The 25,433-nt window shown below is 39.3% G+C and overlaps 1 protein-coding gene, 2 long non-coding RNA genes and 1 pseudogene across 13 annotated transcripts in view; 1 reads left to right on the top strand and 3 right to left on the bottom strand.

Annotated features, from left to right (window-relative positions):
- The window catches only part of LOC122569423 (dorsal-ventral patterning protein Sog), a 100,514-nt gene that overhangs the window by 68,078 nt on the left and 7,003 nt on the right, over nt 1–25,433 (top strand). For 6 of the 8 annotated variants that reach the window (XR_006317449.1, XM_043730449.1, XM_043730452.1 and 3 more), the window contains 6 exons: nt 1–104; nt 9,259–9,388; nt 18,048–18,113; nt 18,196–19,992; nt 21,400–21,551; nt 22,884–23,204. Coding sequence is in view for 7 of the 8 variants with exons in the window: in XM_043730445.1 (XP_043586380.1) it covers nt 1–104; nt 9,259–9,388; nt 18,048–18,113; nt 18,196–19,992; nt 21,400–21,551; nt 22,884–23,204 (2,570 nt within the window). In the remaining variant the exon portion in view is untranslated. The other 2 variants (XM_043730447.1, XM_043730448.1) reach the window with 2 other exon arrangements.
- LOC122569450 lies at nt 1,966–4,679 on the bottom strand. The gene is made up of 3 exons (XR_006317464.1): nt 2,680–4,679; nt 2,202–2,571; nt 1,966–2,118 (listed from the first exon to the last, which is right to left on the bottom strand). It is a non-coding gene; the product is annotated as an uncharacterized LOC122569450 (long non-coding RNA).
- On the bottom strand, nt 4,976–9,272 carry LOC122569448. 4 transcript variants are annotated; one of them, XR_006317462.1, is made up of 4 exons: nt 9,132–9,272; nt 8,852–9,034; nt 6,902–8,546; nt 4,976–6,727 (listed from the first exon to the last, which is right to left on the bottom strand). It is a non-coding gene; the product is annotated as an uncharacterized LOC122569448 (long non-coding RNA). The 4 variants fall into 4 exon arrangements; XR_006317460.1 differs by having other exon boundaries at nt 4,976–7,023; nt 7,193–8,546; XR_006317461.1 differs by having other exon boundaries at nt 4,976–7,019; nt 7,193–8,546.
- LOC122569443 lies at nt 11,286–18,027 on the bottom strand (annotated as a pseudogene).

Below are 25,433 nucleotides of genomic sequence, written 5' to 3'. Positions count from 1 at the left end.
AATGTACGTTCGGCAAGCAGATACGGGAACTGGGCTCCACCTGGTTCGCGGATTTGGGCCCGCCCTTCGGAGTCATGTACTGCATCAAATGCGAATGCATTCCGGTACGTATTAAAGTGGGTGTGTCCTCACGCATTCGTGCGTGTCTTTGTGCACGTATCGGGTCTCCCCTGTTCGTTTGAGTCCGACCTTTAACCCCCTCGCGGCGAGGCGAGCCTCAAGCCGCACGTACAACATTACGTTTCTATGTAACTGGCCGACCTGACGCGACTTTTACGGAATTCACGTCGATTATTCGTGTAGGTACAACAATCCCGGAACACCCTGTTCTCCTCCACTATAGCTTGTTTCAAAGTATCAAAGATCTATTATCTTCTTGGCCGGGTCATTTGTTCGTCACAAGTTTCTATAATCATGCAGTTACAAGTAAATGGGAACAAAATAATTCCGGATTGGATCGATTTTATTGCAAATAATGTAACATAAATCTTTCATAGAAACTGATCTTAATATAACATTTCCAGGTGAACCTAAGATCTTATCCTTCCAGGATAAGTTTTCTTAATTTTATTATATAAATTTTGCTTACATAAGCCATTGGCAATTCAAATTACGAGTTAATTCCGTAAAATCCCTGGTCAAACAGTTACTATAAAAATATCGTTGTCTGGATTACGTCATTTCACACAGTCATAGGTCATCATCGTACGATATGTCAATAATTGACGTTCGTTCAAATGTCAACGTAATCTATCATTTAATTTAGTCTAATTATTTGATGTAATATATTATTCATAACCCTAAGCTTCCCCTTAAGCTCATTTCAATTTTTATATTTACTTACTATACATGTAAAAGCAATTTGCTCATACGAATCCGAATTTATAAAATATAAAATGGCTTATATATTTTTCTGGAATTTAAAATATGTCAAACGTATATACTTACTAGGAAATATTTACTAGGAAAGATCATAGACTATGTAGAATGTATAAGTTTCCGACAACCACTGTATGCAACAAGCTGATCGATATCGACTCTTTCTTGGATCGCTTTTTCCGAGAAGGTCATAGAAATGGCATTGCCCTTTGGATAGTACTGTAGACCGACGTAATACGCGAGGCACGGACTAAATCTCGATCTGGGTGACGTGACCCACGGAGACTTGACGTGCTTTCTAATCCCATTCCTGATCCGAGACAGACTGGCGTCCGCTTCTTAGCTCGTCTACTACTACTGTACGTGAGCGAGGCGCATATATTGCTCACGTATCGTTTTACGGGTAGATACATTGTGACACGTCATACCACGTCCTTTAAACTCTGTCAAGGAATTCTGAACGTTTTCCTGTACATTAACTGTTTCAAGATTGTATCTGATTAATTTGGCTGTCTTAAGCGATTAATATCAAGTAGTCTTTCATACTACTCGAGGAGAATTGAAATACGGATATTTTTAAAAGTTGACGGAATAAGCTCCTCGAAAGAAAACCTCATATGCGAGAGCAATTGGTATACTTATATTGATATTTTTGAAATTAATACAAGAAGCTTTTCGTTCGAAGTATATTCCACAAGGAGAAAGAAACGGCGAGAAGGGGGAGGAAGGACAAATAAACGACGCAGAAACATGCCAGCTATGCAATATGGAAAGGAAAGAAACACAAATATTTTATATCGATAAAAAATATCTTCAGTTACGTACAAGCAGCCATAAAGACTCGAAAATCATACATAGATGAATAGCAGAATGCACATTTTATATAGAAATATAGATGCAAAATATAGCTACGTACATATGTATATACATATACCAATGTAATATAAAAATATACGATAGATAAATATCAACTGAGAAAGTTGACTAAGCATTATACAAATAATAACAGCAACAATAAGATGTAATAATCAAGAGATATAAAGATGTATGATAAAAGATATATAATATATATAACGAAGATATATAATGAAATATATAAAAAATATATAATAAAGATATATAATAAAGAAATATATAATCAACAGATATAATATAGAGAGGTATAAAAATATAATATGATATATTGTAAGAAACTAGAAATGAGAGGGGCCAAGAATCTTCCTGTAATAGGTTATGAGCCTATAATACAAAATAAATTATTAATATCATATTAATTAAAAAAGAGAAGGAAAATAAAAAGTTTCAGTCAGATATCATCTTACGTATTCCGAAATATAATATGTACATATACAGTTGAAGTAAGGCGGATAATTTTGACGCGATTGAATATCTGCGCGTTCGAAGCGTCAGAAGAATCGGTATTGTCTCGCTTCTTTTCGTCGATGCAAACAGGTCGAATGATGGGTTGGCAGTGTTGTATTTCCGACGCAATCGTTGACAGGCCGCACCTACGTTCGGTTATACATTTTGTCGTGCTAACGCGTCCTCCATTATTAATGAAGCCGCGTTCGTATGACGCGAAGTACGCCGAATTAAATTAGTTCCGGCCGTACGTTTGAAAACAAATTTTTATCTCACCATTGCTGCTCTATTTTCTTTGCATACATATATTATTCCTTTTCGCCCGTTTGCCTGCAAAATGAAAATAAGATGCGACCAGGTAGGTAAAACCATATACAACATATGACATGTATTTCTATAAAATACCGTAGCTCTTACAAATTTGCATAAATACAGTACCAAGAGAAAATTGAAAACGATTCGATACGCAGTGCTCGACGAATACCGATAAAACGAACCGATTTCGTTTTATATTGCGTTGTTGCCGGCCAGGATCGCTCGAATTCTTGTCCAATCGCGCAATAATCGTCATTTACATTCCACGCATATGTGCACGGGGGAAACACCGCTTTGTTTTGCGTCCTATATGAGCCGAACGATAACGTCATCGTGTACCGACACGTCCCTTCCGTGTGTCATCGATATTCTTGCCCTTTCTCGCCTCTTACCCGTCCCGCCGATACCAACATCTTTTTAATCATCCAGTCGATAACACCTTCCTGACTCATTTTTCGCATTTACATGAAAAGCTGCGCAATTTTTTCTGACCTTGGTTCCCCTCACCTTTTTACGGCGTTTTTTTTTTTCAGACGCAGTATACATATTTTCTGACAAGATGCCAACGGTAATAATTGTGCCTTTTACGACCTAATTAGATGAGAATCATAAAACATTGTTCATTTTATTGCTCGCTCGCCGTTTAACGATGTAATGTATGGCAGCGGTATTTGTCGAACACCCGATATACACACGAGGGTCGTTACGATCGAACGAGAACGTAACGTGCGTTCGACGTAAGAACGACGCCCGGTTGCTAAATCGAGCGTTTTTCTTATCGATATTTCTTGCAGACTTGTAATAATAGGCCCGGCACTAATGAGCGTGATTATGAAGAGATAAAAGTACGGCCCCGGTCGATTAGCTCTGTTTAGTGGTTCTCTTCCGGACTTTCTCGATGAAAGGCGGAGGCCTGATGTTTTCTGCTTCGTTTAACCGCCTAGCATAGAATTGACCTTTTTTTTAATTGCTTCTAATCAGCCATCTGTAATTTTTATCCACTTGCAGTTTTATTTCTTTCGCGTTGTATTTCTCTCTAAAAGTGAATATTTTCTTAACAGGATAGAAACGTGTGATTCACCCGTTAAACACGAAGAAATCCTGCAGAATAATCGTATTTCACTGGTAAATTTCAATTCTGTAACTCTAGTCTTTGGATTTGCGAAAAAATGTATATACATGTGACGTTTCATTAAGGAATGATAAAGACTGATTGTTATCAAGCGAAACACCTTTTATCCGCTACGAGAACAAAAGCGCCGTTAAACGATGATCCAGTCGAGATTTCGTTCACACCCACTCATGCTCGATCCATTGAAGCAGAAAAGAGAGGGCGATGTGTAAGGCGGATACGAGAGGGGGCTTTGATACCCACGACGTGCCGGCCGCCTTGTATCGTCGGACTATTAAAGATACTCATCTCATTATACAAGACCCACCGACACCACCCACGCGATATGTGCGTTCATTCTTCTTTGCGCCATTCACCTTTTATCTTCCTCCTTCTTTACCCGCATAATTTCAACTGCAAAACAGGCATGAAGATTCGTATACTATTTCTGGCAATATCCACGTGACGATTAGTAATCTTCATGGTAGTCAGGGAAGTAACTTTTTAAAATTAATCTTTAACTGGTAGATAGGAAATTACGCAGGTACTTACGGCCAGAACCCAATACCACGAGTGCCACGGGAAATTTATATCCTAGATTGTCTTTCATAGTTCGGTTTTATTTTCAAGACAATACGTTTATTAATTTAATGCTCCTGTATCTAACGTTTTTCTATTAATAAATGCGCGTTTTTAATAACAATAATAGTACCATTAGTTCAACGTTAAAGAACCGTGCCAGTTTAAGGTTAAGGAATAACCGTTTGGTAACATTTTCGTTTTTTGTAATATCTTCTGACAGTAGACCAGCCAATGGAACATCTAGTTCCAAAAATTCCATTAGTTTAAAACGGACAATTAAATCGTACAGAATTCGAATATCGATAAAGATATTTTCCACGTATCTGTATGAAATCAACCATTGAAATTATCTATCAGGAAAACGATTAACTGTCATCTGATTGATACTGGAACGTTCAGAGCCATTATCAGTATAGGTATTGCGTCTTACTTGTTGCACACATGAAAACACATAAAAACGAAGTTGCTTTTCTGCTTACGACATTTATTGGTAGAAAATAACTGGTTTGTTGTGTCACTTCATGCATGCCCATCACTATGGCTTTGAATTCTGTTTATAGTGTAAACAACATTAGCCGATTTTCAACCGGGAACGAGAAATTCGATCTTTTCCCGAGCGTTCAAGGCTTAGGGCTGTTTACACTGCGCCGATTCAAACACGAGGTTCGCGCCCGATGTTTGCTCTGTCGGTTTACACGATCCTGTTTGTGTACAAACATTATACGTCACATTATGTCCGAAAGATAGAGACACAGTAGCATCATTTTACAAAACAGAATTGTATTTAGCAAGTATAGTGAATATATATAATACATATATATTTTAGAATGGATGAACATATTGAAAAATATCTGATACAAAAGCTACTTATATGTGCGCACTAAATAAATTACTTATCGTTTTTAAAATTCCATTTGGTTCACTAGTTTTCATCCGGTAAGACGAATAATCAGATACGTAGCTAGCACGCGCGCCAGACACGACATCTGAATTACGTGATTTAAGGCGGTACATAATAGTTTATTATATACGTAGTTACGAATTAACGGAAATAAAAAAAAAACTAGTCATCGTATACTAAATGATTAAGATGCTAGAAGGAATATACGTTAAAAAACACTGACATATTGATTTTCATTTACATTTCATGAATGAACGATCACTAATGGTCGATTAGATATTCCGCACTTTAGAATCGAGTCATGCTGTTTACATTGGGTATACTTATGTCATTCATCGGCAGGATATTAGCCACGGGGACGATAAATAATTTTCATGGGATCCGAAAGTTAGATTGACGAAGTCACAGGCGAGGTTAATAACATTGGGTTAATAACTTGACCCGCGCATACAGTTGTTTGTAGGTTAAGGATGTGGATATAAATTTGGGGTCAATCATAAAGCGATTCAAAGCCCTCGCTCTGTGCGGTTCAACTAATGATCTCTATCATAGTAACGGGTTCTGTCGCGCATGCATTTGTCGTCCGGGCAGAACGGTCACGACTGTCCTAATGGAGTTTAATTTAGCCAATCTTCGTAAACTCTGTCCTTGACTGGTAACCGTTCTTACCGTGTTTGCCTATAACATCCCGTCCGCCTTTCGTTCTTTTTAGTTCACCTTAAAACATTCCAAACATTGCCAACTGAAAGAAAATAGCATTTTTTGGAATCGAAGTATAAATGTTAACAATATTCGCCGATTGAAGTATCAACAGTGAGGAGCGAGGAAAAAATTTCACGAGGAACTGCTATAAATACTGGCGTAGAAAAGAAAAAGGAACGAAGATCAGGCTGGGACGAAAGGGTAGACGAAGAGAAAAGATAAAGTGTGATCGAGAAAGAGAGAGAAAGAGCATTGGTACAGAACTGCTCGGACCCAGCGACTTATGGACGGACGCGCGAACTCTATTTTTAGTCTTCGGTGGAATGACAGTCCCTCTTCAGTGTATATGAGGAGCTATTGATAGGTCACGGGCTTCGTTGTGAGCGACCAGGCAGACACGTCGCGTGAATCACACGAGACATCGTTTCTTTACCTAAAGTCATACACCGGACTAGTGTACACTGTCTACTTATTAGTTTTATTTTCCAGTGTTACTACGTCTATTTATGCCCGACACATACGTTTGTTGGATTTGCCTGTCAAAATAGAACTTGTTAATGTAATTAGCCACTCAGATGTAGATAGTACGTTGTAACGTATGTACGTTCAGTTAAATGGGGAAGAATATTGCGTTCAATCGAACTTAATTACGTTACAACTTGATACATTTCTAGCTTTTCATGAAAATAGGTTTAACAGCATATTAAGAGGTGTTAGAGGTGGTTCGTTCATTTTCATAGGAAGCGGCATAGATCAAAAGATTTGTTGGAAGTGAGAACGCTCGAAGAACCACCCACGCAGGAGACTCCACGCACTAATCGATACCGACTTCCTGTCCGATCAGGCGAGAACGTTTGTCTTGTTTCTATTATTACCTATAGAATAATGTCGAAATAATGAATGACTACCACGGTGCGAGAAAATCGTAGGTGGGTGGACCACGCCAGCTCGTGCGAATAGCGGGACGTTTTTTAATCGAGACGATCATCAGGATTGATCTGTCTGTGTCTCGCAAAGACGTTCTCATGACATCGTATATGGGTACTCACGTTATACACACTTTTTGACCGTTTGGTTGCGATATTAGCGCAGTCGCACGGTATTTTTGGTCACGTCGTCGCACAGCTATATTTGTACAGTGTCCAACGTCGAAGGATGTATTCAAAACTTCCTTAAGGAGACAAAAAAAGCGGAATGTCTTTATATTTGTATAAGTAAAAGTAAAAAGAAGAAGATACAGAGTCCGTCGAAATCGCGAAGATTTATATTTAGTTGCTGTGAAAGCTATATAGATTTACGCCTCGTTATCTATAACATAATTGAATACCTCGAGAGCTTACCGATGGAAAAATAGTTGCTCCGTTTTTTACTATCGGCCTTATCATTATCGTTCTTCATGTTTCCAGATCGCTGAAAAACTTTTTGTTACATTGTATCTCGCAATGTCGTAGAAACTTATCAGAAGTACTAGAGGTATGCGTCGGCAGGCACCTAAATGTATCTCTGGACGATAAAAAATACACCGACATACTCGCTTAGCGGGTCCCAGTTAAATAACTGTCACGCGATCTCACGAGGGCCACTGAATCTCGGAATTTACTCCTGGCGCCCCGATTCTCCCGTAATGCGAAGTTCAACGTCTGCGTTGTCTGATCGCCGGTCGGCGCCGTTCCGCTCCCTTGACTTTTTTTCATTTTGTCACTCGAATCAACATCGAACGTATCGTTTCGCGTTTCAGGAATGCCATGCAGCTCTATAAAACCCCAAACTTAATTTCTGCTCTCGGCACCAGTGTAACCGGAACCCTCGCCGGATGCACGATCTCTTATCCATTCCTTTGGTTGGCGTCCTGTTGAAGAAGAATCTTTCGAGATTAGTTTTTCACACCCAGAGATAACTAGACGCCGCAAATTTGCTCTAAAGTCGGATATTTATCGACCGGTCAACGCGTGTCTGCTGGATCGCTGGAAACTCGTTCGAACTTTACGATTTTTGTATCCAACGGTTCTAGTTTTACCTGTTTTTCTTTTTTTTTTATTATAGTTTTTATATCGTTAATTTATAATTCATATTATAATATATTATTATTTATATCATTATTTTATTATCTGGTTACGTTATATGGAACTTAAACAAACAAGTAACAGTCGGGTAGAGAAATAATTGAGCAGGTAGTGGAAACAAATATCAATAAAGCTCCGTTAAATACGGCCGGTTCATACAACAACTAATGCTATACTGATACTAATTTCGATTACATATTAAGTAATCTACACGTGTACTACAAGGATATATAACAAATAGAACTTAAGTAGATAATACTAGTTCCAGTTTGATTAAACGTCATTGATACCTGGATCCACTATCTGATCATTTAGTTTTGTCTTTGTCTGCACCTATGTATTGAAATCTCGCGTAACCTTTTATGATATTTGATCACAAATTATAATTACGATCACGTTCCTTCGTTATCATCATGAAATTTCGATGGATACTATTATATATATATATATATATATATATATATATATATATATATACAGAAATATATTATATATATTGCTGTACAAAAATGAACAAGTAAGGAATGTTTCTTCTAGACGAATGTGCGTTGTTCATGAATTGAATCGTGCATGTACCATCGAGCTATGAATGCATCGTAAAGAACAACACAGTCGAGCTCGAGTAAGACATCTGAAAAGAGAAATACCTTAGGTAGAAACGGCAGATCTATGGTAGAAAGTGGAGTGAACTACAATACCGCGGAATATGAATTTATAAGGCGTATATTGTAGAACACATCGGTAACAACGCCGCCATTTACACGGTTCAAGCCCCGGTAGGTGGACGATTCTTTTTCGCGCTAAACCCGTAGAAAATGGTGAACGACAGAGACGTTAAACGATAATTTATATTGCCATAGAGTATTGTAAATCGTATCGCGAATAATGGCACCATTGACCGTGATAAACGAGTCTTTTGTGATCAATAACACCTACCAATTACTTGACGATAGATTTATGCACGCCGTGCATGTAAACGTTGCAACTGTCGTCGTCAGCGATGCGTAAAGGAGTAATAAACATGTAAGCACGTTTACAGGTTCGAAAACATTACAATCACACTTTCAAACGTCACCGCGAACGTGTCCAGTAGTATGAACAGGCTGATGGAGAAACTCGCTGGAATTCGAATAATTTGGAAAAGGAAAATAACGTGTTAGCATTCGCCATTATTCGAATAATAATTAACCTAGACGCTGTTTCTTTAAGTTCTTACATTTCTGTTTCGTAACGGACATCGTTCAAACTTTTTCCTATTGTTCAACTGAAAACCATCTGTTACAGCGTGGTAATATTTTAAACGTTGTAATGTGTGAAAATACATAATATTGTTCTGGTTTCAGGTGCAGAAGAAACGGCGAATCGTAGCGCGGGTTCACTGCCGTAACATCAAGAACGAATGCCCAGAACTTACGTGCAAAGAGCCAGTTCTCCTTCCAGGCAGGTGTTGCAAATCTTGTCCGGGAGACTTTAGTAAGTAACAGCGTATTTTTCTTTGCATACACTTGATATTGGATCCATTGGATTTGAGAAAAAGCAGCAAACGTAAACACTTGTGCTGGCCTCCATGTAGACGTGTTATCGAACACTCCTTGCACTTGTGGCACATATAGTAGTATCCTTATTTAATACAACGGTATCTCCAAGATAAGAATATTGCCATTATATGACCCGAAGACTCTGTTGTATCGCATTATTATTTTAAAGAAACGCGTGCGCTTTTTGCTCAACATTCATACGTTAATGTTCTTAATTCTAGGTTATGTTTGAAAGAAAAGAATCTGCCAACAGAGGCGCTAGTATCACAATATCGTTGATCAGAATACTGATCTCTGTGAGAAATAATCTGAAATGTATAGGCTGCTGAAGCTTCTGCGATTTTCCAGTTACCATAATTGTACCGAGGATCAAAAAAGGTTAAAAATGAAAGATGCTCAATAACTATCAGCAAACTCGTAACGATTAGCGCTTACAGAAGATACAGATCCAATATATTGAGTGACGGGTGATATTAATGAGAGTCAAGTGGCTTGCATAAATCATTTATCAATGATCACTGCCTCTTTTGTCTGTGTCGTTGTCTTTGTCGCCTTCTAGAGGATTCTCTTTTTCTTCTTAACACTTCCTCGGTCGCTTCTTCGAACGTCTCTCTATCGGTCCGATCGATCCGATAATCGTATTTGCAATGCCATGTAATCATGATTGACCGTTATCGCCTGGTGGCTTCAGTTTTATTATCGCCTCAATGCTCGAGTGCTCTTATTAGGGATTAGCAGATTAACGCGCATATGCAGCTTTTTTCGAGTACTGCAAAATAAGAGACTTCAACTTGCTACTTTTCTTTGCCAAGAAAGATGCCCTAGCTTTGCCTTGCCTTTTTTTCTTCCATAAATGTTACTATTGTAATCACAATATTAACTTTGTTTTTACTAGTTTCATTCTCGAGTACAATTCAACGTATATGATCTCTTACATGCAACAATATAAAGTGTTGCAAAAGATTTACATGCTTATCTCTTTTATCTAATTTTATTCTTAATTGATAATATCCTTTATCCCATTCTATTCTTAATTCAGACCTATATAAGCCTATTTTAAAGGATAACGAAGGTAACAAAGGAACAATTTAGACTAATACTTATCAAGGAATTGTTTGTCTGGTTATACTATAAATTCTATGAGTCATGCACAGATGACATGAGTGCATGTCACCCTCATTGTCCCTTGGTAATGCTCTTCTTGCATCATAGGTGACCGACTTGCAGATATCGAAATCCGCACGGGAAATTTCAAGTACTATTTGATAAAAAAACACAAATTACATTGTTAGAATATAGCTAATCTATAGGACACAATTCAAGAATTTTATATTTTGTTTCTCGTTCAATAAACGTTACGGTATAAAGTATTTCTAAAATGTGCAACTTTCACTTGAATAGCACGGGCCAAATTCTTTGTACGGTTACTTGGCTCCTTTCTTTCCTCAATGGATTCCTATATCGCCGTTAATTACCATAGAATGCGGATGGAATAAATGAACTGATTGAAATACCTGTGCTCATTCCTCTTGCTTTTAGGTGGAAATCCATTGGCTAGCTGGAAATAAAGGTTAAGGATTTAACTCTCTTGTAAACGGAATTCTGACCTAATAGCGAGCTTTTTGCAAATACAGCGGCTCTATTAACATATTGGCTCGATGATAAATCGAATTATTGGTAAATCGAAAATATTTGGTTGGCAACTAAGTGATTGCGGATTTTGTCATTAAGTGGTATTAACAAATCCGCAATCACTTAGTTGCCAACCCAATATATGAGAACTTTGATATTAAGTTTGTATGTTGTTTTCTATGAACTAAAGATATAATAGAGATCTATATATACAAAACGTTTGAAACGAGAGTGATAATAAAAAGACAGAAGAAAGTGAAACGAGTTAAATGAGATTTAAATGAGTTTTTAGCATTACAAATTTCCAAGTCGTTTCGTAGACAATAAAATGATTTTTAAACAACGCACGCAGATTTGTAAAAAAAACAATAGCATTATTTGATTATTTATACCGATTAATTATTAATATTTATTTATCTGTTACCATAATTATAACGATAATTATCACAAATGTCGTGTCCAACCGATGTATGAGATAACCTATGTGAGCAGAAGTCGTTGTTGCATGTAAAGTAACTTTGAGACTTTTATAGAAAGAAATAGTTCGTAGTCCGTGAATACCGTGAGTCCAGTGTTTTATCTACAGATGAAAATGTATTAGTGCCACGTGTTCTAAATCCTTTTTTACCTACGGCGACGAAGCTGGAAGTCTAATTTTTATATTTACGCGCTATTGCAGAATAGAAAAGACCTTGTGTAGTGAACCTTCATAGGCCATTCCATTCGATAACCTAATTGAATTCTATAAAACATTGATATCAATATTCAACAAAACATAGCTCTACACGATTACCTAAAAAATTCTGCAAAACATAATACCACGTGATAACCTTTTCGCAATAAAATATCTTTTTGAAGAATCGCAATTTATTGTCTTGATAGCTGGGATGATGTTTCACGATATCCTCGCGGTATTCTACTCGATACGATGACCATATTACCATTGGCGAGAAGCGTCGATCGAGACCGCCATTTTTAAACGAGCGAGGAAAAGCGCGGGCTTTTATGATAACGCGCCGGCCGACAGGCACAGGCGATCTCGGGATGGAAAAACGAACAAACCACCAGCGGAAAGATAACGCTCGGCCACACGCATACGTTCACCATAACCACTTTTACAATGCGGCCAGCGCAATTTATTGGTTACTTAGAATCAATTAGCGAGCTCACATTTATTAACCATGGACAAGCCTGCTGTCATTGTCCGCGTGCTTTCTATTTCCATTCCTGGCTAGCCGAACATTTCTTTATCGCGGCCGTACAAGATCCTTCATATCGCCATTTTCTTTTTATCAATTATTTTCCCCGCAATCAAATTCCTTCGTATTTTTGTCATGTTAATCTTCTATCGTGATCTTATGAATGAGCATGTCATCTTATGTTGTACGTAGCGTGAGCTTGTACAGTGACGCTAGTTTTGCAGGTGTCTCTATAAGAAAGGCAGAATCACGTAAAATTTATAATTAGGTGGAATTAACAGCGTATCGATGAGATCGTTACTGTTTGTTTACCATACATAACGAGCCTAGTGTTCGCATACTGCTTTTTGTCATTCAAAACACTATGTTATTCAGGGAACGATTCGCTACGTGACCGATCTTTCCGCATTTCTTGTTTCCTTGAACTTATCTTGACTAGACATCTACGATACTTACGGTCGAATGTTTCAATAATTGAGGATACAAACGTCAGAGCGGCGCCATCTCGTTCGCAACGTGAATATGTCAATATTCTTAATAATAAGTCCAGTAATGAATACACGCGCTATGTTTTTACATTCTTGCACTAGTAAGTTGAATTGTCCCACTGCTTAATTATCATTAACAAACTTACGACGCTGTTGTTATATTTTATACCTAATGTTACATTTTTACAACAAATAGAGGGCCAGATAGGCGGCAAGTAGCCTCTCCTCTTGAGATAATATCACATCAGAGCCAGGAGGAGGGGCTTTTCCTTCCACATCAAGAGAAATTAAAGAGGGAGGTTTTCAACTGGTAACCCAGTTACCCAGCACTTTGATTAGTCCAACATAACCGAAGATACGATTCTCCTTGTTACGATTTCACCGTCGCGCGCAAAAAAGAAGAAACAAAGTTTCAAATGCCAACTACGAAAAAATTATGTCAAATAATGTCAATTGGAAGAAGATGGCGGGTCGGATTTCTGTTGAGCGCAAATAGTGCCACCCCGTGGCCGTTCCGTGGGACACAGCCGCGTGTGGCAGATAAGCGAAATAACAAGCCGTGAGAGAGATCGAATTAAGCGTAACCGACGCGGCGGGAAGGACGGTCGGTAAAGAAAAAAGCAGCGCGGAAAAAAGGTCGATGATAAAGAAACGGCAGGAGAGACAGTGTAGGCAAAAAAGAAGAGAATGGAGAACGACGAGAGGAAGAGGAGTAGAAGATGTGGTCGTCGTTAGGCAGAAAGAGAAAGAAGAGATAGGTCGGGCGCCACGGTTTAGCGCCATGGCGCCGGCTATATTACCGCATGGCGTCACTTCGATTAAGCCGTGCAATCTAAATGTAAATATTAGCATACGTAATGATCGGGCATAACGCGCGCGGGAATGAGAATAGACGAGGAGACGTGGCTTGGTGGGAAGGTTGGAAGGTCGCGGGGGAAGCAGTGTGGGAGGAGCAGGGGGGTAGGGGCATCATTGCAAACCATTCCTCTTTCAATGAGGCTGACCAATCGTCTCGTCGCTACTGCTGCCTCTTCGTGTTCACCTCTTATCGTCTTTCCTTGTATTGCTCTTTATCCTCCCGACATGCTTTATCGTCGTTAATTTCGTGTCTGCCTCCACTCCCTCAAGCCCCTTTTTCTTATTATCTTTGTCAACCACTCCCTCGTTGCTTGCTATCACGCATACTTTAAATTGCCTCCATAGGGAGGAGGGAGGACTGGTGTGTTTTTAAAAAATGTCGGTGGTTGAACCTTTTTTTTAATTTGTTCATTAATCGATATTTTTAAGAGCAGGAAATAGACATATACGTATTCGAAAGTGATTAAAACACGGACGTAATTGTACCAGATTCCAGGCAGGTCAACCTCAGCGTATAAAAATCCCTAAAACATTTTTACGTCTACCTGTAATTTACGAGTAAAATCATATCTATATTCGTTAAGGTTGTAACTACTGTAGCTGCGAACGATTTATTATACAATGTACCTTTATTCACAAACGAATAGTAATTCCTCTTTTTTCCTAATTAACGTACGGCGGAACATGGGCAGTGAAAATGGGCACGGCATCGTGTTGCAGTAACCAATAATAAACATATGCCGTAAGAGTATACCCGTATAGAGAAATTTGTCTATGTTAGGCGCGACACATATTTGTCTCGAATAACTTATCGCGTTCAACAATTTAGTCGCGAGTTGCATTAAGTTTTCTCATTCACGGGTTCCTTAGATATCTATGTATCATTTCCACCCATCTGACATGGCCGGTACCCGGAAAAACCAGATTCGAAAAGGTCATCTCGATATGGTGCTGTAAAGCCCAAGAACCAGCCCGTTATAGCAATATTTCCGCTCACCTTAAAAAAGTCATAGTATCCATTTCTAGGAACAGAAAGATAGTTGCTCCTGAAAACATATGAAACAATAATTAATAAGTCATAACAGGTTCTATACCGATAACAAAATTTCACAGTTGCCTAGTGTCGATCCATTTCGATTGGTACTCCTAGATCAGATAAATAACAATTCAAAAGTTTGCAATGAAAATAGCACTAAAGTACAGATTATACAATCTTCTAGCAGCAAGTAAAAAATTCCCTGCGTATCTGATAGAACCAATTCTTCCCCGTTTCAAGAAGTATCGCTTATCGTTATTTATGAGTATGAAGTTTCAACGGGCAGAAATTTGTTTTCCCCCTACATTCTTCAGCCGTTGTCATCGTGGTCGTGTTCGCGTCGTCGTCTGGCAGGCTTGTTGCCCCCTGCTGATGGAAGGTGAAGTCGCTTACGATTACCAATACGCGGCCGTCTCCCTTTTATGTCCCGCGAGAAGAAACTGTGACCCGTGAGCCCGTCGATTGGACTGTCACATCGATTCTCATCGGCTCGGACAACGGACGACAACGTGTCCAGGATGTTGGCAGAAGACGCGAAAGGAGTTCCATTCATTGGATAATGACGAAACTTGTTGAATCTCCCGCGTTCTCTCGGGAAGAGCAACGAAGGGTCGAGACATCGAAAGATGCATGAGCATCGCGTAATTAGCGTTGGGTTAATATACGACCCTGTCCAGAGTATTATGGTAGGATCGTTTAAAAGTGTATTCATTACAGCGACTTTGTTGAAGCTTTTTTTTTAAATCCTCTGTCGACGTGATTACCATCGTTCGGTTATCCCTTTTAAAATAGAATTCTTTTTTAGCCTGTAAGAAAAATTATTTTTCTATTGATTATTAGTAATACGAACTATAGAAGAGTTCGGTTATTATCGGTAATATTGTAGAAATTTAGAAAGACACACTAAGAAAAATTTGGTAATTGATTGAACAGCATCACGAATGATCATCTTAAGAATTTTTCATCATTGGTATGCTACTAGTAAGATTGAAATTGGAAACTAGTCTTGTTACTTGATATATTTTTCTGTAGTTTTATTGTCACCTGCCTTATTACAGGGCTTCAGGTAAACATTCTCGAAGGTTGTAAATTAATGAAAAAAAGACGTTGTTATAAGATTCTGTGTTTCAGAGAATGTGAAAAGTGGTCAGTTAGGCGGGCCCAGTGATTTTGGCGCCGTTTTCATGCGCAACTTAATCCTGAATAACGACCGACCTTCGGTCAAACGCACCGCGTAGTGTCGATTCTCGCGTGAAAGCTATTAAATTGGCCGTAACGCTCCTTCTAGTCACGTTCAGCTGCCGTAAAATCCAAAATCTACGTCCCTCGATTTTAGGAAATGGTAGCCTATTATTTTTTGCAATGGGACTTGTGAAAGTAACATTTACTGCATTCTAAAATAAAAGAAAGTTTATCTTTCTCAAAGTATAGAAATGAAATACGCACGTGCTAATAACATTTATAAAAATCTGCCGTACTTAAAAATAAATAGAAAGTATCTGAAATTGATGCCAGTAGCGCCGTTTATTAAATAAATTTATAGCGCTGTCTAACGTGCGCCGTTCCTGGCGTCATCTCTCATGATGATTTACAAACAATGTTGGATGCATCAGCGTATCAAGCTTGACGTAATTGTTAGAAACGTGTAGCCTTTTTGGCATCTTGTTGGACTCTTAATGCGAGGGAGATGAGAAGAAACGAGGCGCCATGAGCCACATGGCTTTCCGACGGTACAGTGTACGGAATCTTCAACGACTTCAGAGCTCAATAATATCTTTCCCATTTACTTTTTAATTGCAGCAGTCTAAAAATAATAATGCATTATAATTTTTCACTCATACGTTTCTCTGTAAAAAATGCGATTGGAATTTGAATTTAAATTCGTATCCCAAAATACGAACAAAGATCAAGTACCGTTTTTATATGTGTTACGTGACAACCGATTTTCATAAAGAACATTGTACTTGAAAATGCTGCGAAAGAAAAAGAAGATGGCCGCTTCGTACAATTGCGAAGAGAGTGAGACAGAAACAAATTAGTAAGGAAACGTGCTGGTATAAAATCCTGTGGAACGAATATCCATAAATCGAGAGGTTAAGAGGTATAGAAACGACGGGTAGAAAGGTGAAACGGCACGGCGTGTCGCGATACTCCATGGCTATTGGTGGCTGTCACTGGCACGCACTGTACACTGTACGTATACCAATTAATGTATCCGCGCGGCTGGATCGGCGCGGTATGCGCCATAAAAGCAACATTCAAAGTAGCGGTGGTTGGCGCCAGCCTCCTCTTTTCTTACCCCACGGGCATTCTTTATGGTTCATACACACATCTTAGTTGAATGAGGATTCGCTGCTTTTTTTTCTGTTCCCTTTCTTCTTTCTCTTCTTTCCTCTACTTCCCCTTTAGTTTCTCCTTCTTTCTATTTCTAGTTAATTTCTTCTTTTCTACTTTTCTTTCATCTTCTTTACCCACCTTCTCCATCGATTATTTTTGTTCTACGTTGGGGCTTCAATGTGTCTGCTGCCTTGTAATCGATACGCCACCATACGAGATCTCTTGACTTTACAATCGAAGATGTGATACGCTGCTTTAACGTGCATACCACGCGTCCATTATCGTTACGAGAAAGAATACGAAAATGGGAGAAGCGCGCACATCTTCTCTCGAAGCGACGTACAGTGGTTCACGTATTTGAACACTTTTAGAAATCCTTTATGATTGTATTACGTGTGTTATACGATACAAACCTGACACACGTATTCGCACAGAATATATACATCAAATTTTTCTGTGGTAAGTGCTTAAATACTTTCGTATGTGCGATTTTAGAGATTCGATATGGGCATTACGCCGACCGGTATAAAGCCTCGACATATATCATTGCTCCATACAAAATGAGCTTTAACGAGAAGTTTCTCGCCAGAAGGAGGGAGTTTGGGCGACGGTGGCGCGCGCGTGATCGTTTTACGAGGCAATAAAGTAAGTTTTTTTGCGGCCCACGATCTTACCGGTGTTCGTCGCTAGTTTAGCGACTTTTGACGTTATGGGAAATTGAAAATCCGTTATGGCGTTGATACTACAAATTTTTTGGAAGGTTAGCTCTCCATTAACAAACATATTTTCGCACTTTCCATGAGCAAGTTGGATCTTTATATCCACAGCTAACTTTTTTACGGGATCTTTTCTTACAAACAATAAAAATTCGCTCCGAAGATCACGAGTAAAATTTCGACAGGGAAATAAACAGACCAAGTTGCCTGCGAGAAGTCAGAAAGGGAAATATTGTTAGATGGACGTTCAACAGTAAAAAATAATCATAGGGAAAAAATAATGTTATATAAACTGTTGAATGAAATTTGATCGTTTATCATGTTACAGGTAGCGACATAGTGCAGGACTTGCCAGCGCAATTGACCTCCGAGGAAGAGGAACGAAGTCTAAAACGTAATTGTCCCTATCAATCTGCAATTCGGTCCATCCGATGATTTATCCAAACCTAACCCAATGTATTCTCACGTTTTTCCAGATTTTGGGACACTCTTAACTGGTAAAACATCTCAGGTACTACGTCGCGATGAACCCAGTCCAACATCAATGTACAACAGTGCTTATAACTATCTGGCCACAGGTCGTTTCACATTTCACCGCAAAAATCTGTACTATTCCTTTTATTTGTCAACATCCACTCCTCGCCCAAGAAACATACAATTTATCGATGGATCGGGAAGTATTCTAGAGGAACAAACGATCGATCCTATTGGTGGAGTGTACCAAAATGCTACAGGTAAACTTTGTGGGGTATGGAGGAGGGTCCCTCGAGATTACAGGAAACTGCTGCGTGAGGAACGCCTGCACGTGTCCTTTATATGGGAACCGTCGGCTACCTTGACTGGACAGTTGTCCCGTTATCGCGCCTTGTCCACGGAACAGTATTCTTCCTTGTTGGAGCCCACAATGGGAGTGGATCGCTCGCTGATGTCAGGTGCAGGAGCTACCGCCATAGTTTCAGCGTCCTCAGCATCAGCGCCATCTATTCACGTATCTTTGGTATTCAATGGTGTTTTTCTACCTAACGATGTCTCCGAAGTACCACTAATCGTCCAATTGGAACACATGGAGAAGGATTATGTAGTTTTACGGGAGGAAATAATAGTGAAGAAGCCGTCGAACGAATTAAACTTTGGGGAAGTTCGGAGCGCCTTATCTGGGGCGGACCTCCGTTTATTAACAAGAGGCAAGCTCTCTATTAGCATAATGTCAAGAAAAGATCCTCAGGCACTTCGATTAGCCGGGATAGTGGGTCCACGTGCCAACTGCGAGATGTATCAGACTTTGCTGATCTCAGAAACGCCTTCAGCAGCTTCTGGATTGGCCTGGGCGTTTTTAGATCGCGCTGGTTCTTTGCGTTATGGCGTTCAGTTGATAGGACTGGAAGAAGAGAGTCCTTTGGTAACTTTAGTAGATGAAGGAGGTAAACGTCGCACCGAATTGGAAGATCTGACTCCTTCTCTTGTTGATGGTTTAGCTAATGGATCCTTAGAGCGTCCAGGACCACGATTCCTTGAACCCTTGTTTAATGGAGAACTTGCAGTTGTTGCTGCCTCGCACGTCGGATCTATGTTGCGTGGCCGACTACTACAGAGACCTGTAGCTGATGCTAAAGATACTGCTGCACCTGTTTTGCTCAGAAGACTGTCCCAGGAACCTTTAAATCCTGGTCCAGTTGGTCTGGTCTGGACAGCTGTTGATCTAGACTGCTCTTTACATTATGAGCTTGAAATTGCTGGCTTCCCTCAAACGTCTTCCACAAACAGCCACGAACCACGCACCCTTCGACTTTATCTAGAAACCATGCCCTTAGTAGTTCAAGGAGCACCTGTAGCTAGGAGATTGTTGGAAGAGTTCACTGGATACGTTTTGGAAGGTTCTGTCACTGGACTCTCACCAGTGGAACTATACAGAATTGAATCTGGTATAGGTTTCCTTGAAGTAACTGATAAACAGGCTGAAAGGATTTTGAAGGCACCGTTCAAAGCCAGGGCGCCGCTCAGCTGTCTTCCTCATTATGCGGATAATGATGTTGCCTCGGTGGTCGCGTATAATCTTTACCCACCCAGGTCGGATATTGAAACTGGCGCGTGCTTCCATGAGACTAGATTTTATGAAGAGGGCACTCAGTGGACCTCCAGCACAGATCCGTGCTACATGTGCCACTGTCACCGTGGACTACCACAGTGCGATCCAATGCCTTGTCCAGTTCTTACCTGCGCTGAGGGCAAGCAGTTGAGGCCTGCTTCTGGTCACTGTTGTCCTATTTGTTCAAGTAAGTTATTTTTATTTTCACTGTCTTTTTTCTATTTCTTATTTCTATGGGAAGATATGTATATAATATAAAAACAAGATTTTTTATGTTGATTAATTGAGAAGAAAGCTTGTTCTTGGAACTCCATGCAGTGCTCATTATGTCTTATACTGTGCAGAACTGGAGAAAGGCCTCCAAAACAAAGGCAGACCTAATTGATTATTTTTAATAAATTCATGTGTTTAACTCATAATCGTGTTTTAAGCAGTATAACATGTAACATGGCTAGACTGTGAGCTAAAGTGGTCAGTATTCTTCTCTCTTTTGTACCGTCTTCAGGGACCTCTTTCTATCTCATCATCATAATATATGTTGAATTTCTTTTATCCACTTTAATATTTAAACGCTTCTGCAAATTGATGTCGCTTGGAATTATAATCAAGTCTTCATCTTCTCATATATTTATCGATCAGCTGTTTTAATTCTCATCATCATAAGGAATTATGTTTATATCAGAAACACGACTAGAATCCTCGTAATCTAGAATAAACCGTAGAAAACGCCGGATTAATTATCCTTCTCCTTCGTATCCCGTCGTTTCGACAAACACCATAGAGTCGTAGAGAATTAAGAGAATGACCGTGGCCAATATTCAATCCGATTACCGTGACACGTTCGATGAAAGTAATCGCGCGGAATTAGTTACAGCTACTTACGATCCTGTTTAGATTACACGATCGCTTATCGATCGTGAAATAAGGCAAATTTATTTCGCAGCTTGTCCGATTCCACTTGTCACTCCTCGTTTTTTGCAAAGAAACATTAAGAACCGTTCAAACGTTGAAATCTTTGCCTCGAGGAAACATGGTTCCATCGTGGACGATATAATTTACTTAATTCAGATATACATATATACTGTTATTTTAATATTCATTTTAATCAATGTTAATTGGATTTATATTTATCACTGATACGACGACGAACACGTTATTCTACAAGATGAGTCAAACTTATTTAATCATTAATTTTGCCATTGACCGATTAATCGGTCAAATAAATCGGAATTTACTAATCATTTGTCGTGTACGATAGAGACGTATCAGTCCGGTTGCTGCTGGTCGAGAAAAAGCCCTCTAGTAGAATCAAATTAAAGCAATGCGTCATTTTCTTCGATACATTGCCGGTACATTGATGTTCTACTGTATCTAATTAAATTGATTACGATGTTCTGTTCATCCGGTTTCATTATTTGTTGCGCTATTTGTATCTAAAAGCCGCTAGTTCAGTTCGCTTCGGTTTAACGGGTATATAACAATTTCCTGGAAGATTCGCTCGTAAATAGGTTATGTTGTAGCGCATGTATGTTGCGACAAATAACATGAATTAAAAATACGCCGAATGGAATAATGACATGGATTGTTTGTATAGGTCCAGGGATCAACATGAATGCGACGGGGAAGAATGTCAGTTCGGTGACAAGAGGTTGCACACTGGCTGGCCAGTTCCATCTACCAGGAGCGTCATGGCATCCATATTTGCCACCAATGGGGTTCGACACTTGCGCAGTTTGCACGTGTGATGTAAGTTTTTCATTATTCTTAATCTACCATTGCCTTTCTGTAATAGTACGTGTGAATTTAATCAACTGAGAGAGTGATACTCCGCCATTTAGTCATTTTTTTAGAGTAGAGGAGTGACCGGCGAACTGATTACAGTCAAGCTATAGAAAGAAAACTTAATTCTTCACGAAATTTTTCAGATTTTGTTAAAATAAACGAATAAAATTCAACTTTTGTAAAGATAGAACATTTCCAAGTATATTTAGTACGTATTCTCATGATTAACAGTCTATAATTCATTTAGACAAGTTCCAAAGGTTTCTCTCGCGTGAGTACCACTTTTTCTCCCAAGCACAATAAGCGGTGATGTAAATATTCTTGAACCTTAGGTCGAATTTCGAAACATGTTGGAATTTAAATGGTCCCATGATGCGGAACAGAGCGGCAGAAACGCGCGAGGCACGACGGTTCCAAGGCACGGTTCGAATTCCACGCAGACGGCTGACTTTTTCCAGATTCTTTGTTTACTTCTTTACCATACGTTCACTCTCGTCGCGGTCGGCCAGAGTTTCGTAACGATTCCAGCATCGGCGTCGATCCTGCGACATATATTATAATGCGCTCTCTCGTAGGCAACACGGTTATAAAAGCTTCGTGCGAATGAAAAATTCAACTAGACACCGGGGCGCGCTCGCGCGAGTTCGTTGCGCCAGAAGAATGCGGTTGCTCTCTGCCGAGTCATGAAAAGGAGCTCCGTGTTGCGAGTGCCGCGATCGGCAATCAGTGACAGGCCTTTCTAAATAGATATTAGAGAATTGTTTGAAGTCATGCTTGGAGACACGTTGCACCGAGTCATGTTCATTACCGGAGATAAGACGTTACTTTTGATTCGTTGCTTGTCACTTAAATCGCGCTTGACCAACTTCGTACTTGTAATGAGTAGAAACACTGATGCCGGATAATGTGTTTGTATACGTCGACAAATCAGAAGCTGATACGCTGGCTGTTTGATTTAACCTTGTCGCGTTCATATACTTATTTGGAATTCAATTAGTATCATGGAATTTAACTACGAACAATGTAGTCTATGTAGAGAGAAAACTGATTGCTTCGATTATCTAAGTCTTTGACTTTTTTATCTGTATATAATTTCATATTTTTATGAACATAATTAAAGGATTGTAACATAGGTAGACATTTGTTTCTTCCACTGAATATTATAACAAATACCTTGTAGTCTGAATGTTCAGGCTACAAAGGGTTGAGAACAAAGATTGAAGACCTCATATCATTCATAGTCGCAATGTGAACGCGGCATTAGGTTTTGACTGTGGACATTCATTTATTTTGCAGCCCGTTACGCTAGAGGTGAAGTGTCCGCGGGTGCAGTGCCCGCCATTGGATTGCGACGAGAAGATCGCCTTCAGACCCAGTAAGAAGGCATGTTGCAGACAGTGTCCGGCGATGACGCCTAGCACGATCGCAGGAGTTGGGGGCGACACGACACGTTTACCACGGGACCAGGCGGCGCCATCCACTAGGCGCACTGCTGAGGAGATACTGGCTTCCGGCGGTTGCAAGTATCCCCTTGGTGGTCCGTATGAGAACGGAATGGAGTGGCATCCACGAGTCCACTCGCACGGAGAAATGAAATGCGTCAAGTGCAGGTGCAAGGTGAGAATCACTGTTTAATAGACGCGCGTTTCATTTTCTATCTTCACGAATTTTCCCGCGTGGCGGCGCTGCAGTCGTTTTGATACTGGTTGTAGTTTGGGAATTTTTATTCTACATACTTCTAGAATCTTTTTAAGGGTTTTGAAAATATGCAATATGGATAATTTTGTTATCTTATTAGTTAAATAACTAGTCGGGGTTGCAAAACTTTTGTTAGGCTTGAAAGATCTACGTAGATCCTAGATTCTAATTTAAAGTAAATTGATATAGAGAGATTCGAGAGTTTCAAAAATGTACAATGGTAGACGTGACATTTTAATAGGTAATTTTCTTATTAGTACTTATTAGCTACTTCTAAAATTTTATTTGCTCAGATGTATCAAGGTGTATAGCAGAGACTGTGCAACGTGGATAGATGACAGTTATTTGTATAAATAATTGTCCTGTCCTGTTTCCAAGTAGCACCCGGTTTCATGTTCTAATGGTTTTTACAAATTAGTCTAGCGTAACTAATTATGCACGAGGTCTATTAACAATCAGCACCTCGTATCTCACAGGCGCCGCTCTTCTACCGACTACACACCGCTGACTGATTCCTGTATAATCTAATTAAACGCTGTAATAAATCGACTCCGTGGGATTCGTGAGGCCCGTGTTGTAATATGAGATAATTTATTCAATACACTTGCAAAATTTTTGTAACTTGGAAGAAATACTTAATAAGAAAGCTATTACAAACTACATTATTTATTCAATTATAACATAACCTCTATATAAATAACAATCTTTTCAAAGTACGATATTGAAAAGTTCTAAACTCTAAAAAATGATTCATATATCCTATTTGTCAACTTAAAATATTTCATATCCTTCAGGTTTGTAATTTCAAAGTCTAGAATTGAAGTCAGGCGCTCGAAACGACTCGAGACTATTACTGTTGGCGCGGAGCGCCGCTAGAGTCATTGGAGATTCTTCGTGGTCGATCTACCGTCGTTTTTTCTTTGTTCACGTGCGATAAGTGCGGCAAAGATGAGATTGCGTCGGTGCACGAAAGCGCGGTCCATCGTTCCCGGATCGTGACGGTTTTGTGGCCGCCAATTGGCCACCATTTGACGCGCGGAATGCGAATACTTTCAATCGACGGTGGCGCTCTTGCGAATTTCGGCAGATTATGATTACACGGCTCGCTGGTAGAGAGGTTAGGGCAGTTTGTAACCGCCGCGACCACTAGAGCCTCGGTGCAATTTGTGGCTGTTGTGAGATTAGGTTGATACGTGATTGTATGAATTGCATTTATAGGGCATTCAGTGCAATCTCACGAAAATACGGATCGAAGGCGTCTCGATTAGATTGATATTATAGAAATGTACGTTGCATTTGATGAACACTTGGTGCAATTGTGGATAACTAAAATAAATTGAGTTATTAAATGAATCAATATAATTTTTTAAATACGCGATGTAAGATATGCTGAGAATTAATTTTGAGAATTTACAAATTAATGCTGTGGATAGTAAATGCAACTTTATGTTGTATGAATTACAGGGAAACTAGGATGATCAACATAGTAATTCTATTTATAAACTTAGAAATTAGTTGTAATCGTCAGAGTACCAATGCACTTTGTGGTCACAGGGAAATTGATGGTTTGCACGTGTGCAATTTGCGAAGCTACAAGAAAGTAAGATACAGATGCAAAGATCCAATTATGAGAGTAGCTGAATGATATATCTTAATACATATTATAAACTTACTACTATGTTGTTAGGACAATTGCGGGACTAGACAAAAAATTTTGCAGCGTTCTTCATTATCGGTAGTACAGAAAGATAGAACATAGTTGCAAAGTCCAATTACTAATAATGGATTTCTTTTGGTATTGTATTGATGTAAAGTGGATCTTATTGGACGTGTAGTGTTGAGAACTAGTAGCGCGAGATCGTCACGGTACTTTAGCCAGCAAGTGCGACAATTTCCGGTTTACACGATCGCTGGTTACCCTCTCATCAGCTGCATTCCACTCGTGCTTGAAGTTGCTGGCCGACACGATTGAGGAGACACATCTTTACTACCTTTCTAACATATCATTGGCAAAATGCATCGAGTACATACGATTCCGTGAAGGATTTATTTATTTTCAATTAAAAGGTTAGGTTTTTCAAAAAATTCTGGCAATTGACACGCATCACGTTAGCATTTGAAACTTTTAGTTAAAATTTAGAATTTCGT

The sequence above is a fragment of the Bombus pyrosoma genome, linkage group LG7, assembly GCF_014825855.1.
Source record: "Bombus pyrosoma isolate SC7728 linkage group LG7, ASM1482585v1, whole genome shotgun sequence".
Taxonomy (NCBI): domain Eukaryota; kingdom Metazoa; phylum Arthropoda; class Insecta; order Hymenoptera; family Apidae; genus Bombus; species Bombus pyrosoma.
This window is presented reverse-complemented; position numbering and strand designations above follow the sequence as displayed.